The sequence below is a fragment of the Populus alba genome, chromosome 11 (assembly GCF_005239225.2).
Source record: "Populus alba chromosome 11, ASM523922v2, whole genome shotgun sequence".
Classification (NCBI taxonomy): Eukaryota; Viridiplantae; Streptophyta; class Magnoliopsida; order Malpighiales; family Salicaceae; genus Populus; species Populus alba.
Window position 1 is genome coordinate 21,222,922 of NC_133294.1, and position 21,378 is coordinate 21,244,299.

The following is a 21,378-nucleotide window of genomic DNA, read 5'->3' on the forward strand; positions in this document are numbered from 1 at the left end:
ATATAATTGGTATGTTTCAATCATTTGTTATCAAGAAATTTGTCAATATATACCCCCACAGATTTTATTCTTGTTTTTTTTTTCTGGATGGGCCACTTGTTTATAGTCTACCATAATTATTAGTACAGGTCTTGTATTATATAAATTCAATCGGGTTAATCTGAAATAAATAAATATATATATATATATATATATATCATATTAAAAAATGTAATAAATATTTTATATGAATATAGATTATATATAATTATCTCACATAAAAAGTTAAAAAAACATTTAAAAAAGTTAATAAAACTCTATAAACAAAAAATTAAAAAATAGGTATAAAAAAATATATAGGGTTAATTTTTTATAAATTAATTTTATATTTTTTTGAGTTTATTAAAAAATATGACAAAAGGATCAGGTCTCGATCATGCTAAATCACTTGGGTTTGACCAAATCAGTTGCATGCCCAGGTTTTAACCATTTGCAACCTGGTCAAAACCATGAGATGCCCGTGTCAACTTGACTTACACCTGGTTTTATATCTATGCTCATGATCATGTCCTTCAAAAATTGGAAAGGGAATTGGTTGCAGCTGTTTTTTCTGTTTTTGGCTTCAATTTACAAGTTAAAAGTGTTCAAGATATGGATTAACATTTCACTGAACTGTGTTTCACAAAACCAGATAAACCGTCCACGTTCAAAAACTCATTGTTTGGGCAGCAAATACCAAGACCAGTGCAAAACACAATAAGTATACAGCAGAATCAACAGTTAAAGATGGTTCAGAACTCCAAACGTTTGAGCCACGCCTTGGTTTACTTAGGTTATTCCATGTTGGTTGGAGAATTCGAACGCCTCCTTTTGGCTTCATTGTCACCGAGGTGCAATGAAACAAATATGTCTTCATCGCAGCCATTCCTTAGCGAAGCAAGATTCTCAGACACCTCCTTATCTGAAACATTGTTTTGATGCAGTGGGGACTGCCTGATGAAGCTCGGGATGAACTGGTGTTCAACACTGGGAGTCAACTTGATGCCATCTTCCAAGTGGAAGTTGGTTTCCATTAGAGATGATTTTGGGATACCATTTTCAACTTCTGAAGGTATGTGCTCAATTTGAAGACCCAATGATTCCAATTTGTCATCCATTCTGTCATTTGGAAGCATTCCATCAGGGGGTGATGAGTCTCCTATAGTGGAGCAAATTGCAGTTGCTGAGGCAGCTCTCTGTTCTTGTACAGCAGCTGCAAACACAACACCAATGAGAATAAAAAGGACACGTGTTTGGATAAAAAGATAGATAAGAATGAGAATCAAGAAGAGGCCATGTAATAACATTTCCAATTTTCAACACAATCTTTTTAGCCAGGTCAAAACATGATGAGCTTGAATGCCAGACGGGTATACAGATAAAAGTTAACAGGAAAAAAAAAAGGTATTGTAGAATATCAGCCATATGACACAGGACAAACCTTGAAGGCCTTCATTGGTAGTGATCAGATCAAGTTCAAGATGATAGAGAAGGCGGCCAAGATCAACTCCACTAGTCCAATTCTCTGGAGGCTGGCCAACTTTCAACTTAAGTCGACCACGATTAGCAGTACCACCCCATATGATCCCAATAGGCCGAGGCTTCTCGCCGTTCTCACCCTTCATTATGATGAGGCTTCCACTATCTCCTTCAAGGTCAAAAGTCTGTTGGTTCTCACCTACAACAAGAAAGTCAGTTAAGAAGCATATGCCTTTCTCATCATTGTACTCCAGGCCATAGGCAAATACAGTTCCAGTTGTCAAGCCAGAACTTCTTCCAACCTTCATCACTCGCTTCCCAATAAGGTTACTGATTGGACATTGCAAATCTATAATCTTGACATCACCAATTTCACCTACACCTTTCACAGATGTATTAACAGTGGACATGTCAAAATCATCAGTAAATGGGATAAACGCCCCATCTGCTCTCACAAATGTTTCTGCAAGATGCCAAACAATACTCTGTAAGTGTGCTGTTAAAGGTTAAATTGAACCATTCAACCACTGAGGAGTCAGAGATGAAAATGCTGTTTCCAATTTAAGAGCATGTAGAAGAATCCTAAAGAGAAGATCCAGAAAGAAAAGAGGGAAGACGAACAAGGAGTTAATTGGACTCATGGAGCTTAAAAATGATGCTGACATTTGTTCAGAGAAGGAATTGAACCATAAAAATCTTAAAAGAAAAGGCAGCAAGAAAGAGTTCAAGATGATACCATTAAGCCAAGCACAATAGTCATAACAAGCATGTTCGGGGAAAGAGAACAAGATATGGCATATTGCACAAGTTCACTGCCAGACACTAGTTAATTATCAGATAAAATAATTAGATGTTGAATCAGAGAATAACCACAGCACCAATCATGTGAGCGCATTGCTTCTTTGTTGTCGGAAGAATCTGGATTTTAGTGGGGTACTTCAAGCCAAGTTCTTAGCTAGGCAAGATGCTATACTATAAAAATGAACCTATACCAAGCACGAGATCTACAATGACATTTAGTGTAGCAAGACTTAAGACCCGTCAGACTGGATGAGATGATTTCATTAACGACAAAACCATGATTAATTGGTAGATGAACAAAATGGATAAAAACAGCAACAACAAATCCATTTAGTCATATCTGTGCATTTATGAAGGTTTGTAGGGTTTAAAAAATTTGTTCAGTGACACTTTTCTTAGCTTGGCTGAACACAGCTCAGTAAGCAGAATGGTTCAGAAAGAAGACTAGGTGTGCAAATTATGCCTATATAGATTCATTGGAGGGTAGCATCAGTTTTTATCATTATTCAAGCTCTCTAATTAGAATCATAAATTTGGAATCTGCTTACCAGGGTTTATTCCAGCAAATATGCCATACCAAAGATCATCTGTAATAAATGAAGTAGCTCTCTCCACTGCACCAAGATTCACACCAGGTCCAAGTGTCGGGGGCAAAGGATGAAACATTTTCTGATTTGGGTAATCCAAGTCAACTGCAACATGCCTGTTAGTTAGAAAACCAACTTGTCGACTGCCACTTTGGCTCCTTACAATAGCACCCAAGGTTCCATAAGTCTCCTGGCTTGCTACCTGTGCACACGCAACAACTCAGATGTACTTATCCCCATCAATTATATCAAATAAAAATTATATATGTTTAGAATAATTATGTCAAGACGAAGAGACTGACGTAATTAGCACCACATGAGTGCCATGCTTGTCCTTCCAATTATAGATATGATCAATTAACAAATTGTCCATTAGATCAAGATCTTCATGGCCATATTAGCATTGTCAATACAATGTTTTCAGATGGAAAAGTGCTGCCAGTGAGGGACCCAAAATTAGCATCATATGATTACCATTGTCAGTAATTAGCATCATATGATTACCATTTTCATTCCTCTTGCACAATGAGGGACCCAAAATATTTTCCCAGTTGTTCAGAACAATACATCTTATGTGTGAACAGATATATCCAAATAGGATAGGCTGCAAGAACTTGCAATTACCTGGGAGCCCGAACCGATATACAGACCATCACCGCGCAAGTCATTCACAATCTCTGTGTACAACTGTTCTTTGGGAGTAGGCTGAGGCGCACCAAAATAAGAGAACTCGACCACATCAACATCACACCACACACCTCCTGGTCCCTGTTTAGAAGGATATATAATATGCAGTTTAAATGCAAATTGTTCAAAGCAAAATAATAAATGGCAGGCTTGAGAAAATATCACAACAGCCAGCCACTCAGAAAATCATTATATTAAGGATGAAATCACAAAATTTAGCATCCTTTCTTACTTGTAGAGCATTTGGTAGACATTGGACAGTGCTGAGCCATTGCTTGTGAACTTTCCTAGAGACAAAAACAAGAATAGCTGGTATATCAGTAAGCTCACCCCGTCGAATACGAAATCCAATCGCTGTTCCAAGACTGTAACACCGCAGGATCTTGCTATGAAATGCCCTTATAGTCATGAGATCAAGTAATGTTGTTGCTCGCTGCCCTTTAGGAAACTGACCAAGAGTTTCGGGAAGAATCCCTTTCTGCAGATTGGCAAAGTAGTTTGCCCTCTCTTCAGCGGCATCACTTAAACGGCTGGACGTGGGCCATGAGAAGTAAGCAGCATTACTCTCACAATGCTGTCCAGCTGAAGCAAAAGGTTGAAGAGTTGCAGAGCCTACTGAAGTCAGTCTAGGATGATTGCAATAGTTTCTTTCAAGAGCTGATTCATCTGATGGTGTTGAAACATTGCAGTGCGCTCTCATGTTATTTCTGCTACGCTCCATCTTCCAGATTAACTAGAGCAATAGCACAGCAAAGTTGAACAACGGAAGCTTTATGAAATGAGAAACAGCAATGCATAAAGGGAGCATGAGAAAATGAGCATATACAATAACAGTAGCAAAATTTTGAAAACAACAAACGAGTGTCACATGCTTTACCCATAAATCAAAAGGTTGATCTATCACAAGCTGGAAGAGGCGTTAAAGCTTCGTACAGACATGAGAAAAAAAATATGCTAATGTGTTGATTGAATGATCTTGCGCAGTCTTCAATAAAAATAAATAGAGTACCAGAAAATAAGAGCAATTAGAGAGGTATTTGCAGAACAACAAGGCAGCGAACAAAATTACGAAATCACAGCCCCTACATTCCCTATTCTACGTATTTCTTAAGTGAAAAGGAAGCATTGAGCGCATTCATTTCTTAGCATAGATTATACATCTTGAGGGCTTGTAACTAACAACTTCAACTTCCCCTTCATATGGAAACTAACTTACATCAGATCATCCTTGAACCCCTAAAACATAGTCTAACACATCTTACACCCTTAAACACAGTATATCTTTGTACATCCTGTACTTAATTAGTCTTCATGGTAGTTAACCTTGTGTGAAATTTCCACTTCTCTAGAAAAAACCTTCAAAACTTTCAAAAAAGACCCTGGAGCAGGGGTATATCAAGAAAACACTAAGATTTACAGTAGGCCAACACTGCAACACAAAAAATTAAAGCAGCAAGAAATAAAGCAAACCCAGGAAGTCAAAAGGCAGATAAATACCTTTTGAGCGTACAATCACAAACACCAATCATTTCACACATGATAAAAAGAAATTCCAGAAACCAACAGAAGTAGAGAAAGAGAGGGACAAGAAGGATTAACTCACTGTTTAGCGAGGCCAAAGGTGGTAAAGAGCTGGTAGCTTACAAGAACAAGATTAGCAAGTCCAATTTGGAGAGATAGTAGATGGCTTAAAAGAGCCGAACCCACATAGTTTAAGAGCCCAGTTGAATGAAGAATCTGGCAAAAAGGTGCAAAGGTTTCCAGTTTGCACTATGTGCAGCAAAGTGGTTGATGCTACGGTGATTGTTTGTATAGAAGAAGTAGCCCATGAAAGCCATAACAACATAAATCATGTACATGGCAAGGTAAAGTTACTTCTGTTTGTAATAATTTAATGAGGCCCTATTATATATATATATATATATATATAAAGAGCATGTTCATTGGTGGTTGGGTGGGTGGTGTTTGTGATGTGGATGGTTCCATGGTTAGAGCTCTGGGGTCTATGACTTTTGCCGTTTGATTAGAATAATTCTGTGTTTGATTTGGACATTTCTGTTTCTGATAGAGAGATTTATCCCATCTTTTGAACGAGTTGTTCTGTAGAAAACTACAGACAAATTAGGGTAGGTCCGTGGCCTAGCATTAAGAGGCACAAGACATGAAGTTTGACTGACCATCAGTAGGCCTTTGTGATTCCCTTCTCTGCAAGCTATTGGCACATTACAGGATCTAGGACAGTATCAGAGCTGCGTTTCTTTGTCAGAAATGACATAAATTTATTCTGAAATTCCTTGGGAAACAGATTTTTTATTTTCTATACGTTTGGAAATTTATTTTAATTAAATAAATTATAGATAAATAAAAAAATAATCTTAAAAAATTATTTTTTATTTAAATTTTTTTATTATTTTCCTAGATTTAATTATTTATTTATAATGAATAATTAATAGTAGATAACAGTCTTTTAGCTTTTAAATTATATAAAACAGATGGAAGAAGAATTTTGAACTTTAAATTTTCTTCATTTTTTCTTATCTTATTTTTAATGTTTTCAATTACTTTTATATTTTGATTTTATTTTCAAACTAGAGTTTATATTAATAATTTTAAGAATATTTGAGTTTTATATTCTTTGGAATCAAAGATCTTGAATTTAGAAATATATCTAAACTAAAGCCGGTAATATTAGAAACTTGTGAGATATGTGACATATATATTAGTTCCATGATGTGAGGAGTAATAAAGCTTTAAGAACAAAAAAATTCCCATAATAACAATAAAAAAGTTTCATTCTTTTAAATGTTACAACGAGTAAATACAGTTATTTATTTTTATTTAAACATGTATAAACTCTAGTTTTTCTTAGGACATTTTTTATTTAGAATGCATTTGTGATGACAAACTATCAATCAATGCTAATTATTTTTTAACTACAATATTGTTATGATAAACTAAATATATTGCACATTTGTCTAATATATCTACAAACTTTGATATACAATCTTAAGGTTTTATTTTTATTTTTTTTTTTTTGTTTATATTAGATTTTGTTTAGATTATTAGGTGGGAAAAATCAATATTAATTATTATATATTATATATATATATATTCATTTTTAAAGAGGTTTTGGTATCTTGAAGATCTAAATTATAATTTATCATCTAAAATTATAATTCATGTAATTTATTTGAATCTCTTTAAGATGCTACATGATATATATTTTATGAATTAAGCTTTTATAAATCATGTTTATATCTTTGTTTAATTTATACATATTACTTGCAAACATGTTGGAATAATCATGCATTTTGTCTTTCTTGTTTAAACATAGAATATTTTGACAAGATGGATGTTTAGTTTGAACTAAAATAAACAAATTTATTTATTTTTTATCTTATATAATTTAAATTATTTTTATTTATCAAGTTACTTTATTTCAAGTTTTATATTAGTTTTCTTGCTTGTTATGGAGATAAGTATTTATTTATAAATATTATTGGTTATTATCTGTATAATTTATATTATATTTTTAACTCGAGAATTGATTTTTTCAACCAATATTGTTTTGACAAGTACCATCACTTTCTACAATGCATAATGAGAATTCTAAAAAGTTCTACGGATTAAACTTTAAAGGGTGATAACATAAAATGTTGATTTATGTACTCACCTCCAACTTGGTTAAGTTCTTGTAGGAAAAATGTTAAATTTGTTAAATAATAAATTTAATTTTATTATTATGGTAGCTTTGGACATACGAAATTATAGTGATTTTGTATATTTTAAAAAATGAATAAATTAGACAATACACAATATTATGTGTGTAGTTCAATCAATAGTGTAAAGGCACTTTGAAAAGCTTTTAACAAGAAGTTTTAAGTTGAAGTTGTTGTTATGAAAAATGTTCATAGTTGGCAAATCTCTAAATCCAAGAATGACATCAAAATTATTTGGTTAGATTTATTCATGTGTTCAACATTATTCATATATATGTACTAGTAGTTACATATACAAAAAATTAGTGTGATGAATAGATACGATCTAGTGAGTTATATATAATAAGATTGAGTTTTAAACGAGATTGTTTGTGACCTCTCTAATCTTTTCTTAAAACTTACCTAGTGAAAATATTATTTACACGATAATATTTTTGTATGTAGTATAATTCATAAGTGAAATTGTGATAATTAAACAAGCCACTATAAACAAAATAATGCTCAACAAAACAACCCAAGAAAAAGACATGATTGTTAAAGTTAATATCAACGAGGTTGATTACCTCGTTAATGAAGTTTCAGAAATGATCATGCTTATTGTTTTTAAAGTCGACTTGATTATACAATCTTGAGCAATGATGGGTTGATAGTAGTATTACAAGACATGTATGCAAAAAAAAATATATGTTTTTTACTTAAAAAAAAGAAATAGGATGGAAAAAACATATACATTTAAAGCTCATCAACCTTAAAGGTATAGGTGTTGGAAAAGTCATGCTAAATGTGGCACCAAGAAAGCCTCTCACCTTCAATAACACATTACATGTTACTGAAATTAGATAAAAAAAAACAAAAAAAAAACTTAGTTTATGACTCATTTAAAAAGCCTCTCACCCTTGATAATATAATTCAACTAATAATGCTAGTGGTTTTCTGAATAGTTATGGTTTTACTCTAAACAATTTTTGATACAATATATTTTATTTTAATATATTATCAATTATATATATATATATTATATTATTTCAAATGATAAAATAAGTTTGATTTATATATTATGTTTGATTTCATTGAAAGAGACTTTTTTTTCCATGAATGCATAAAATATACAAATTAAAGACATTAGCTACCAATTCCACGTAGCTGGGTAGTAATTAAAAAGTATGTTTATATTTTCATTTTTTAAATTAAAATTCGGAGACCAACACTAAAATAAATTATCCCGAATATATTAATATGAAAAAAAAAATCTTGGTTATTTTGAGAAAAACAACGTTGACTACTAAAAAATCAAACATAGTTGAAAGTTTGACGGGTCTGAACTAAAACCCAAACCCGGAACCCATTTTTGTCCATGAAAACCCGAAACCAAAACCCTACTAAAACCTTCTCCAACTCTCCTCCCATGGCAACTGTCTTGCTCTTCAAGACATAACAGCGCCAAAAAAACCCTTAAAACCCTCCTCTTTCTCTTAAACCCCAAACCCAAGGTTTCTTTATACACCGTCTATCATTTTATTTCCTCACACTGTAAAAAAAATGGGAAAAACAAGTGAAATTGGAGGGCTAATCTCAGCAATAGCAGCTTCCTTTTCCTTTTCTCAATTAAATTTTGTTTCTTATGCTGATGGCCCTTTTAGTTTCTCTCCTTTCTCTACTTCAAACCCTTCTCCTTCCCCTCAATCTTCTTCGCCTTCTTCTTCTGTACAATCTCAGCCGTCCACTTTGCCTCAATCAACGGAGGCGGGTAATAGTGAGCCCGCTCCTAGAGCTCCTAGGAATGATCACCCACGAACGACATCTGCTGGGTTTGATCCTGAGGCTTTAGAGAGAGGTGCTAAGGCTTTGAGTGGGATTACCTCTTCCTCTCATGCTAAAAAGGTTGAAACTTTATTGAAAAGGAAGTAGTTTTTTTGCTGGATTTTGCGGTTGCTGTAAGGGTGCCTGTACTTTTTTTGTGTTTCTGGTGGTGGGATTCATGAAAAATTTCTGGAAATGGGTTTGTGTTGTTTTTGCTGGGTTTTCGGAATTGGAATTTCTTTATTGGGTTTTTTTGTTGGGTTTTAATTGGGGGCATTTTTAAGGAGATGGTGAAAATGTTTTATTTTTTTTGAGATGTTTGGTTGGTGGGTTTCATTGGGTTTTGGAATTGTTTTGTGGAGTTTCGATTTTCGTTTTGAAGTTTTTGTTGTTACTTTTAGTTATAGAGACGAGTGGATAGAGAATTTCGAAAATGGAAAGAATTGAATTGAATTTTCTTTTTTCCCTCTTTTGTTGCCAAGAAAAATTAGCGTTTAAGTTAGTGTTATCCGGATTGCACAAGACTTGACAAAATTAAACTGCTTTTAGTTTTCCATTTCCCGGCCTTTGGATTCATTTTGCTGTTGTGAAATTTGCATGCTCGAAATGGTTTTTGAGGGGATTTGTTGATTATTTATGGATGCTGAATGTGGATTTAAATAGTTTCCTCAGTTAATGGATGAATGGACTAACAGTGGTGCTTCTTGTTGGTGTAGGTCTTTGAGACTATAAAGACGCAAGAAGCAACGAGGCAGGCAGAATTGGCTGAAAAAGCTGCAGAATTTAAGGCATTGCAAGCTCAGGCTGAAACTGTAAGTTACGATATGATGTGTTCCGTTCTTTTTTTTTTATTTTCATCAAGCTTATGACTTCTGAGGCCTCTTGGTTAGTCATTAAATGGTTGGTGGCTCAGAACTCTTTGAATGGGTGATAGATACCTGAAGCCAAAGTGCATCTTTGCTTCATGGCTTCTTTGCTGTTGTTTTGTTGGAGCCACATTATTTTTGTAGGCCTTTGAAATAATTACATGACTGACCTCAATTTTTTTGAAACTGCTGAAATATCTCGAGTCATGAACTCAAGAAAGCATATTGCTAGGACAAGCGTTGAATTCTATACTTATTCATTTATTGCCCCTGGAATACAAATGAAAGAACACGGGCTTTACCTGGACAAAAATTAAAGTTAATCTGCTTGGTTGCAGTTTTTCCTTTGTTGACCATGTTTTCTGGTTGGGGCATACCAGGTCTTCCCTTAGTGTGAATCATATAATGTGCTCTTTTATCATTAGCTAGCTGCAATTGCTATGCGATCTTTGATACCTTTTTACTAACATATAGTGGGTTAATTGTTGACATGAAACATTTATCATATACTATTATTTCTAGATGGCTTCTTTCTACTGCCAGCATTTTATCCCTATCAACTATTAGATGTAAGTTGAGCTAGATTTGTTTCTTTATTTGAATCTAAAAACTATGGAAACTACTAGGAACACCCTTTCTTTTTATATCTCAGGTTATTACTGATGTGAATTGGAGTTCTGTTGGGGGAATAGCTGTGTTTCTCTATTGAATTATCCTGTGTTTTATTTGTTATTGTTATCGGATCAGTTATGTTAGGGTTAATATGAGTTTTCTGTAGCTCAGCAGCTGCTTAGAATTTGTTAGTGTTTGAGTCATTGCTTTCCTTAAAATTCCTGTAGCTGTGTAATTTTAAAGTTTTGACTGAAATCTGTTTGTGTGCACTTATAAAATTTCCTATTGATGAGCCCCTTTACTTTCTTGTTGATTAAATGAAATCCATTCTCCCAGGTGAAAAATAAATTTCAAAATAGTGGCAGATAATTTATTTTTCTCTTCCCACTTATTCACTGAAAGCAATGTAGTTGTTAGTTGTGTCAAATGGCTTGTGAGAGATCGGGCTTTGGTTTTTTTATAATGAGAAGTTGACCACAGAATCTTTGTTACTAGATCAACGAATTTTTCTTCCGCATGCCATATGTTTTTTGAGAAGTGGCCCATTGTTAGTTGCTGATATATCATCATTTTTTCTCAAAATTTCTGTCTTTTGCTTGGCAGGAGAGACAAAGAGTGGTGTATGATGAGCAGAGGAAGCTGGCACAACACCAGGCACAAACTAAATCCCAGATGGCTCGCTATGAGGATGAACTGGCTAGGAAGAGGATGCAGGCATGTATCATAAACATTTTAGGATGAAAGGAGTTATTTCACAGAGAGGAGTTTAATTTCTTCATATTGCAGGCTGAAAATGAATATCAAAGAGCAAGGAATCAAGAGCTTGTGAAACTGCAAGAAGAATCATCAATAAGACAGGAGCAGGCTCGAAGAGCAACAGAAGAACAGATTCAAGCACAGCAGCGACAAACAGAGAGGGAAAAGGCTGAGATAGAACGTGAAACAATTAGAGTGAGAGCTATAGCAGAAGCAGAAGGGAGAGCCCATGAAGCAAAGTTAGCTGAGGATGTTAATCGGCGAATTCTGAAGGATCGTGCAAATGCTGAAATGGAGAAATGGGTTGCTGCAATAAACACTACCTTTGAACACATTGGAGGTATATATTCAATCACATGCACTAGCTAAACTTTGAGAAAGCCTTGTTTGAAGAGAGCCTTGGCTATGACTACTATAAACAGTTATGAGTCTTAGGATGGGCTGGACTACTCTTGGTTTACTGAAGGCCCTGCCTCTCTTCCCAAGCTCAGGGACCCTGTCCTTGCAGCAAATTAACTGAATGCTTCATGGTCCCTGATTTCTCTATATCAAATTCGGTGTTCTACTGATTAAATTTAACCTTAGTCTTCATAAACCTGTAGTGGCATTGTTTTGGTTTTCTTTGCTCTCATTATTTGTTTTTGGGACATTATCTTATTTGACTGTAACTGTCTTTTGTAGGTGGTTTGCGAGCAGTTTTAACTGATCAAAACAAGCTGGTTGTTGTTGTGGGAGGAGTCACGGCACTTGCTGCAGGGATTTACACAACAAGGTAAAAATTACCCTTGCTTGAAGACACATATTGGTGGGCTTGTATGCTGGTAGTCACCTTTGGAAGTTGAAATCCCTTTTCTCTGCACTTAACATGTCATTAAACTTTAAAGAATTTGAGTTCATCATGCTTTTTGTTTTAAGGTGAGAATTTATTGGGCCTTGAATTGATATGGTCTTAAATAGTTGATCAGTGATGTGCCAATGTCAGTTTACATCTCTGTGAGCGTTGGTCATGTTTGGGTGTTGTCACACAGCTAGTGTGGAGGTATCAGTAGTTGATTTTCTATTCTGTGCAGCGCGTCTCTCGGGTGTGAAGTAACATTACAGCTCACGCTTCTAGTTTTTGAATTGCAGAGAAGGTGCTAGAGTGATTTGGAGCTATGTAGATAGATTACTGGGACAACCATCACTAATCAGGGAGTCCTCCAGGGGCAAATACCCTTGGTCAAGAGTTTTTACCCGTACCTTGAGCACTTTATCAAGCGGTGCAAATAAGGGATCGACTTCTAAAAATGGAAATGGATTCGGTGATGTGATTTTACATCCTTCTCTTCAGAAACGAATTGAACAGCTGGCTAATGCAACAGCCAATACAAAATCCCATCAGGCTCCATTTCGGAACATGCTTTTCTATGGACCTCCAGGAACCGGGAAAACAATGGCTGCTAGAGAGTTAGCTAAAAAATCTGTAAGACATCTACTAACCTTAAATTATTTTTATTATTATTATTGAAGTCTTCGGAGCATTAATTATGCAATGAGATGGTGATCTTCTTTGTTCAGTAATAAACTTGCAAGCATATATTGTGCAGATTGTTATGCATTGACTTTTCTGACATTGCACATCACAGATTGATTGAGATGGAGGATGAAGTGTTTGAATCATCAATTCACTTGTTAATTTCTACAAGGAAGATGGAGTACTTGTGTCATAAATTTGCATGTTAATACCCGTAACCATCTCTTCTTTTCTGCTGGCTAGCTTGTAATTTTGATTTGGGATTAGAGCTTTGGCACTTTTGGTTTTCAAATCTAAGTGCAATAGGTGTATATTTACTGGTACTTCAAATTACTCCTTTTGAGTGGGGGTTTCATATGTTATCATATCATATTAAGATAGCTTCTGAAGAATGTCTTGCTTCTTCTTCTTCTTCTTCTTTTCCTGACTTATGATTTACATGCAGGGCTTAGATTATGCTTTGATGACTGGTGGAGATGTTGCTCCGCTGGGATCACAGGCAGTCACAAAGATTCACCAGTTATTTGACTGGTCCAAGAAGTCTCGGAGGGGTTTGTTGCTATTCATTGATGAAGCAGACGCATTTTTGTGCGAGTAAGTGGTGATTTTCTGTTGGATAAAAGAATTGCATCTCAAAGAGCTTAAAACTGTCTTTGTTAATTGCTTTATATGACAAGGCTTGAGGTATTTTTCTTCAGTATGTGAAAATTGAACTAAAATGAAATTAAACAAATAAAACAGACTAAAATCCCTTTTATTTCTGTGTGTAGTTACTGATGTTTTGTGAAGTATCAAAATTACTCCTACTTGATGGAGAGGATATTTATTTACTAGCAAATAACTATAGGAGTTCGGAATTGGATGGAACCTGTACTGTTACTATGAGTGAGCTGGTAAAATGCCCCACTATATATAATAATGTCCAATTGGGAAAACTGCAGACTGGAGTTTCTCATTCGCTTTGCACTACCCCTAGTTATTTAGTTCTAGTAAGTTTGTTTTCAGTTCTACAAGATGTATAGTTTCCTGCATGGGAGAATTAATTATTTGCCTAAAATTGCAGGCGGAACAAGACCTACATGAGTGAAGCTCAACGAAGTGCACTGAATGCCCTTCTTTTCCGCACTGGTGACCAGTCCAAGGATATAGTCCTTGCACTTGCCACAAACCGCCCTGGTGATCTTGATTCAGCTGTTTCAGACCGTATAGATGAAGTTCTGGAATTCCCTTTGCCTCAGACAGGAGAACGTTTCAAGCTGCTCAAGCTTTATCTGGATAAGTATATAGCTCTGGCTGGATCAAGAAAATCCGGTGGTTGGCTCCAAAATTTGTTCAAAAGACAACCACGGAAGATAGAAATAAAGGGACTGACCGATGATATCTTGATGGAAGCAGCAGAAAAAACAGAGGGATTTTCTGGGAGAGAAATAGCCAAATTGATGGCAGGTGTCCAAGCAGCAGTTTATGGAAGTCCGAACTGTGTGCTTGACCCAACCCTGTTCAGAGAAGTGGTAGATTATAAAGTTGCAGAACATCAACAGAGGAGTAAACTGGCATCAAAATCAAATGAAAAGAATCATTAGGGTGTCTGCCTGTTCAAGTGATATTTTTTATGGGCTGTTCTATATTCGGCTAAGGATAAGGTACATGAGTGACTTAGCTAACCAAAAAAGCCCACATTTTTTTGGTTCCGGGCATCATGTTCATCATTATTTCCCCCCCTTTCATGGAGGAATCTTGAAATTACTTATTCTAAATTTTGTTAGATTTGATGATTGTTATCTTTATCATCCTGCTCGCTTTTGGATGGGGCAGGGAAACCTCATTGGTATAGGTGCTATTATTGCTCCAATTCACGACACTCTAGGGTTTTAGGTCAACAAATAACAAGCATCAAAGGCTTCATCTGTTTTGTATTCTTGGAACTTCCAACCGAAAATTATAACTGTGGTGGTCCAGCCATTTGCCCTATGCAGTCTGTGTCTTGTATTACTAATTTCCATGGAGTTCTGTTAATTAAGATTCATGTTTGGCCTTCAACTTATACTGTAAATTTATCCAAAACTGAACGTTGGAGGTGATCTGTGTTGGCAAATTCGTGAAAACTTTATTGTAATAAAAGACATGTAAACATAAAGAACACATGGCTCGGTCCTTATCATCTTTCTTGTATGAAAGTCATCAGTGGAGACTCCACCTTCATCGCCTTCGTCTTTAAGATATCATCAACTCCAACTCTAGGCCAGCTGCCTTCTTTCCGTATTTCTTGCATGTGATGAAGAATTTGTTTGGAAATGTCATTGAAACTGTATTTTTTAAAAAATTAAAATTATTTTTATTAAAATTTAATATGATTTGCATGTTTGAATTGTTTGATGTGCTGATATTAAAAATAATTTTTAAAAAATAAAAAAACATGTATTTCAGCATAAAAAGTTATTTGAAAAGTAATTTTTATTACACTGCAAAAAATACTTGAAAAGTAATCGGCACTTAGGTTAATGAATATAATAGTTGTGATTATGGTGTAATGTATTTTTTAAAATAATTTTTTATTTAAAAATATGTAAATATTTTTTTTTTTTTATTTTATTTATGATATCGATATATCAAAACTATTAACAAATATAAAAAAATATAATTTAATATTTTTTTAAATAAAAAAACACTTTTTAAAAACATTTATATAAAAAACCAAACGATGTTATGCCAAACACCCCAAACTTCTCCAAGCTTATGCTTGTACTACGAGTCAACAACAAGGAAAAATAATTTTTTATTTTCAATAAAAAAAAATATATTTATGGCCATTTAAATTAATCTCATGCATAATTGACCTATATTTTTTATTTTCATTAAATTAAACCAAGTATTACCATAGCATTATATTGCAAGGCTTTTTTAAATTTTCAACTACAAAAAATATCTTCGAGTCAATTCTCATACATCAAAAATAAATTCAAGAAGATAGCAAGCAAATTTTCTTGTTTTTCATGTGCAAATTTCTAGAGGACTAGTTTGAAATTCTCACATAAATAATACATTTGAAACTTCTTAACACATATTAAAATAAAAAATAAAAAATATTTTATTATATATGTGTGCGTATATATATATATTTTATACACACACACACGATATAGAAACTTTCATCGATCTCCATTTGAGTGCTTTTGCTGGTGCATCAAGATTTTTTTATTTTCTTGATGCAATAATTAAAATTTCGCAAGTTATAATATTCTAATCATAACCACCAAAAAAGCTAGGAATTAAGCAATGATGATGGTTTTTGGTAGACACTAACATTGGTGTCTGTGATTCGCCACTAATCCAGAATTTTTTTTTTTTTAAATATATATATTTAAATGTTGAAATGAGATAAATAAAAGATACAAAAAATTAATTTGAGATATTCTACAAAGATGGATTTGAAATTGAACACATCATTGTATTAAACCATGAGTTATTGGATTAATTTAGGTTAATATTTTTTTTTTTATTAAAACAACAACAATTTATTTTTTTCCTTTTAATTATTACATGATTAGATTTGGTTGAAGAGGTATTTAGAAAATAACACAATTTGAACTTAATCATTTTTCTTAACATTGTTTTTGTACACAACTACTATTTCTAGCATTGGTTGTCTAGTTAAAACCAAAATACATATCTTATGCAAATTAATTAGTATGATAAAAAATCAACTTAAAATTTTATAAAAATACAATAATATCAAATTATAAGATTTAAGGCTTAATGACTAAGAAAGAGATAAGAGATAAGATAATGTAGCAGGAGAGAAAAATAAAATGATAAAAAAAAGTCATTAGAAACACATTGAAACCCCGTTTTCAACACACCTGGTAGACTATTATTGTTAAAAATATCTCAACAAGACAATTCTAACTAAATCTTAAAAGACCATCAACTAAGTTCATAATTAATCTAGAATAAAACTTCTAATAAATTATAACTTTATTTGATGATTTTTTAAAATATAATTAGAATTGTATCATCGAGATCATTTTAACAATATTAAATATATTAAAAACAAAGCTCCAAAATGGTACCAGTAACCTATTCTTTCTTTACCTTCAATTATATTTAAACTGTTTTATTATTCTAATACTTTCTAACATGTTTTATTTTCCCAGAACATTTATCATTTATTGAAACTATGTTAAAACTGTAAAAGACTTGAATTGTTATTTATGTAATTTGAGCCATCTTTTTATGTATTGATGTGACATTGAATTGATTACTGAATTGTAATTTTTTATTTTTTTCATATTTTATGAACAACTAATGATTTACTTATCCCCATTCATCATGTCACAAGTTCCTTATATACATTCATAACTTTTTTCTTCAAAGAAATTTCTTTTTACCAAAAAAATTGTCAAAAACTACCAAATGAAGTTAAAGATCATATTCCAGTGAAACAGGATTAACCAAAAATATCAAATCTCTGCCTGAAACTTAACTTGTATCATGAAATTGAACGTTGTACTTGCTGAATTGTTGATTTTCAAGGCTATATATATTATAATTTTTTCGCAGCCCTTTAGGGTTTTTATTTATAAGCAAGGATCAAGAATAATGAAATAAAAACAACAAAAATCACCATGGCTAAACATTTAATTCATGGTGTTTATCATACACTATATCCAACAAAGACAAATAGTTAGAACAGAAATTCGACAATTAAGAATTGTATTAATTAGTGCATTAATTATGAGCAAATATGAATTGAATGCATCCCCACTTTGAATTGAGATCTTGCTGACACAACTTGCTGCTTACATGAACATTGATCTTGTCCTTGGCTGGATCAAACAGCATCATCAATGCATGCATGGAGAGAGAGAGAGAGAGAGAGAGAGAGCTTCATTGATTTAGAACATGTAGAGATCAGCTAATTCTTCCAAAGAATCAAAACTAGCATTTGGATCAGCATTTTCAAGCATCCATAAAAGGTGGTCAAAAAAGACCACCTCACATTTCACCACCAAAACATTATCCTCTCCTGGTTTTTGCCTTGACTTCTCAATGAGAGCGTTCACCAGAGGATGGCTTAGATACTTGGAGCTAATGACATACCTCTTTCTCGTACTTCCAACAAGTATTGTTTCATGATTTTCATCTTCTTGCTTGTGATCACCCCATAAATCTTCCCTTGTTGATTTAGACCTTAGGCTACTATAAGATGAAGATCTCCCTAGTTGCCTCGACAAACTCTTGCATTTCCTTAGTATCAAGTTGATCTTCTTCATTATATTTTGTGAGACCAAAGGGAACAGAAGGACAAGTTTACAAGTTAATATTGCATAAAAAATATGAATGTGGCATGCATATATAGGAGACTTGCTATACACTCACAGAAGGTATAACAGCAATCGGGGTGGCTAGATGATCCATGGTGGGTGCTATGTCATTGTTTACATCTGCTGGCAATGTGGGGCATGTTGAGCCTTGCAACCGAACATTTCAATCATCAATGACATAAAACAAGCCATCTTTTTTAATTTTATGGATGAATGTTGTATGGTGGGGCTTTTACAGGCACAAAAGGACACACAAAATCTCTATTTACAGGTCAAACGGGCATTAATGTATGTCCAAGCCCTCAGTTTTCACACCAGGCCTGAAATCTGTGGAAGTCTTCTGTTGAGTGATTAAGCTATAGCACTCTGATGATTGCCTACGGGAAAGAAAGCTATGTATTTTGTTTCTTTTCTTTTCTTTTCCTTTTTGGTAGAGGACAATCCAATAAATTAGTGGTTAGGCACTTGATAGACAAATTCCTAAATCTAAATTTCTCAGCGCTAGCTTGTTACAAACATATATATACCTCACAGGAAGGCACAGCTGGTTATTAATGGTAGCTAGACACTTTTTTAGCATAAATCTTGTGGCAAGAGAATTAATTAACTTGTGAAAATATTGCATATTGGCAAGGCAAAATGGCCCATGCCCGTCAAAAAACTGACTACCATACTCTGGAAAAGATTTGGAATTTTGAGGTTCATACCTCCATATAACTATACCATCTATTTTTATCAGTAAAAATCTTAAACTCAATATAATTGTCAGTTGAAATGGTGATCCGTGATCAGAATGAGAAAGGAGGATTCTTTTTTTATCATGGGATTTTGTTTGATCAAGAGAAAAATAAAATTATTTATCATGAAAAGATATATAGTGATGTAGCGTCTAACAATAAAAAAGAAATTAGAGTTTCTCGAATTATAAAATTATGGTTTCAAACGGTAGAGAAAAAATAAAATAAAATAATATTTTCTAGATCTAATGTTAGCCTGGTGCTACCGGGTTGATCTTACCTATAATATAAACTCTTCAACCTAATCTAACTATTAAATCAAGTTTTTTTTTTTTTTTTTAATTAGAAAGCTCGTACTACTCGTATAAAACTTGAATTTTTGATAAGCATTCCACGTCATATTGTAACTGAAAACATAATTCTCACAATGTTAGCCACACGTATTAATTTCCTCGACAAGGAATCTATATATAGATTAGATCAGCTAAGCATGATGTCTGTGTAATTTAACGTAAGACATTTTTTTTTCCTGTCTGGTAGATGCCAAAATGTAACATGCAGATGAGATCAGATGTGAAGAACAGCACTACAGCAAGAGAGGTCTTGCTTTGGATTTTACACTATAACAAGAAACAGCCATGAGGAGTGAGTCCCACCTGGAATGGAAGGCTCGGACGGCTGCCTAAGCTTTCATGGGTAGCTGACAAAATCTGTGATCGTGGAAATCTTGTCACAGAGCCAAAACCTCGACCTTTCCACATGGCCTCTGCAAATCGAATTGGCTAAGAGAATAGACGGCCAAATTTTATGAAGATCACCTGCGAAAAAGCATCTTGGTACCCTGTACATGCTACCTAGGCATGGGATGTTCTGATTCCTTGAACCTAAAATGATTAATTTGATTCAATGCTAAAAAAATAAAATTGTTTGATATGAATTTAAGAGTATTTGATGAGATATATATGTTCTCTGTTCTATGCTCCTGTCCAAACCTAATCTAAAGACATGCATGCTCTGGTTCATCACTGACCTAACCAAGAATGCCACTTGTCTCTTGACTCCTACAGCAGTCAGTGTCATGTTGGGTTCTTTCTAAATACAGAGAAACCTAAAATCAAAATCTAGCTCAGCCACACCACATTGTTGAGCACCCATTGGGTTTTTATAACCCTTTCTTGTAAAACCAGGGGCAAAGTAACATGGCAATGAGCCTTGGCCATGAAGACTTGTAGCTTGACGTGTTATTTTTATTATTATTATTATTAATATAGGTGTTTAAATTAGCTTACGTGCATCTTAATTAATTCTATAAATTTAACATTATTTTCTTAACACTTGTAAAGACCTGGATTTGAGTATTCCTATATTATATTAAAAAAAAAGAACAAAGAAAAAAGAAAAGTTGTATTGAGGGAAGAAAATGAGTGTAACACAAGGCCTGAGGGTATTCTTAGAATAAATGTACCTGATTGATCATTCTCTAATAATGGCTTAATTAAAAAGAAAAAAAAAAAATTCAGCCATGAAAGTTTTCGTAAAGCATAAACCCTCAATTCTCTAAAATTTGAGTTGACAAATTAAATTAAATATTATCATCTCCTCCTCCTTACCATCACTTATGCAGTTGCCACCATTTCTATAATTTTATTGTGTTCATCTCAAAATCAACCAACAATCACACACACCTCATCAATTTCTTGACATTTCTTCTTCTCCGTACGTATCGCCACCATTTATACATATTTTTCCTTCTTCATAATCATATCATGACGGAAGAAAACTAACTCTACAAGTCATGATAATCTGTAAAGAACAAGTAGAAAACTAATTCTTAATAGTAATTAATAAGAAGCAACTTGAAACAAAGATCAATGCAAAGGTCAACAAATTAAGTGCTCATGGCTGCAGCTATAACTCCCTATTTATATACTCTCATGGTGGTGTTTCCTGCAACCTACACTTGAGTTCATCCCACCTGCTCGCCCATCCTCTATAGTAAAGCAAACCCTAGTATTCATCCCTGATTTCTTTCCCTCCATGCTAGATATATTCAATTGTAGCAAGGATTATCAAAGGCCCAGAAAACAATTCCTCCAAGGCATCAGACTCTAAGTAAAGATTACAGAGAAGTATTGGCTAAATGATAGATAACATTATTTCTCCTTGACTGACTGAAACATGAAATCATCTTGAAAGAAAACACAAGGTGCGTATATAGGGAAAGAAAACACAACGATGGATCATATATCTTGTAATCAAACACGCAGTTATGCTTGCCTGAATATCTGTGCTGTGAACAGAACGGGTATATGCACCGGCACTTAAAACCCGTCAAGCCCACTTTTCTCCTGCAAAAGTTACACCTGTTTGCCACCGCCATCGGCCGTGGACACTGTTTGACACAGTGTTGATTTCATATTGAATAAAGTTAATTGTAGATTAAAAAATAGGGTTTACGTGAACTAAGAGGTTTTTTAGG

The 21,378-nt window shown here is 33.8% G+C and overlaps 2 protein-coding genes and 1 long non-coding RNA gene across 6 annotated transcripts; 1 reads left to right on the top strand and 2 right to left on the bottom strand.

Annotated features, from left to right (window-relative positions):
• Positions 1-619: 619 nt before the first annotated feature.
• LOC118040710 (protein NARROW LEAF 1) lies at positions 620-5,455 on the bottom strand. 2 transcript variants are annotated; one of them, XM_035047711.1, is made up of 6 exons: positions 5,176-5,455; positions 3,805-4,305; positions 3,510-3,653; positions 2,847-3,087; positions 1,460-1,960; positions 620-1,231 (listed from the first exon to the last, which is right to left on the bottom strand). In XM_035047711.1, exons 2-6 carry the CDS (start codon positions 4,291-4,293, stop codon positions 813-815), a joined length of 1,794 nt encoding a protein of 597 aa, XP_034903602.1. In that variant the 5' UTR covers positions 4,294-4,305; positions 5,176-5,455; the 3' UTR covers positions 620-812. The 2 variants fall into 2 exon arrangements, with proteins under 2 accessions (XP_034903602.1, XP_073268501.1); XM_073412400.1 differs by lacking the exon at positions 5,176-5,455 and adding an exon at positions 5,070-5,088.
• A 3,195-nt stretch (positions 5,456-8,650) lies between these two features.
• LOC118040709 (uncharacterized) lies at positions 8,651-14,882 on the top strand. Its single transcript, XM_035047710.2, has 8 exons — positions 8,651-9,172; positions 9,808-9,903; positions 11,173-11,283; positions 11,356-11,665; positions 12,007-12,097; positions 12,454-12,787; positions 13,284-13,432; positions 13,902-14,882. The coding sequence occupies exons 1-8, from the start codon at positions 8,831-8,833 to the stop codon at positions 14,419-14,421; spliced, it is 1,953 nt and encodes a 650-aa protein (XP_034903601.1). The 5' UTR covers positions 8,651-8,830; the 3' UTR covers positions 14,422-14,882.
• Positions 14,883-17,443: 2,561 nt separating this feature from the next.
• LOC140956121 (uncharacterized) lies at positions 17,444-21,378 on the bottom strand. 3 transcript variants are annotated; one of them, XR_012171179.1, is made up of 4 exons: positions 21,177-21,378; positions 19,556-20,702; positions 18,218-18,309; positions 17,444-18,105 (listed from the first exon to the last, which is right to left on the bottom strand). It is a non-coding gene; the product is annotated as an uncharacterized lncRNA (long non-coding RNA). The 3 variants fall into 3 exon arrangements; XR_012171180.1 differs by having other exon boundaries at positions 19,556-19,783; positions 20,510-21,378; XR_012171178.1 differs by having other exon boundaries at positions 19,556-21,378.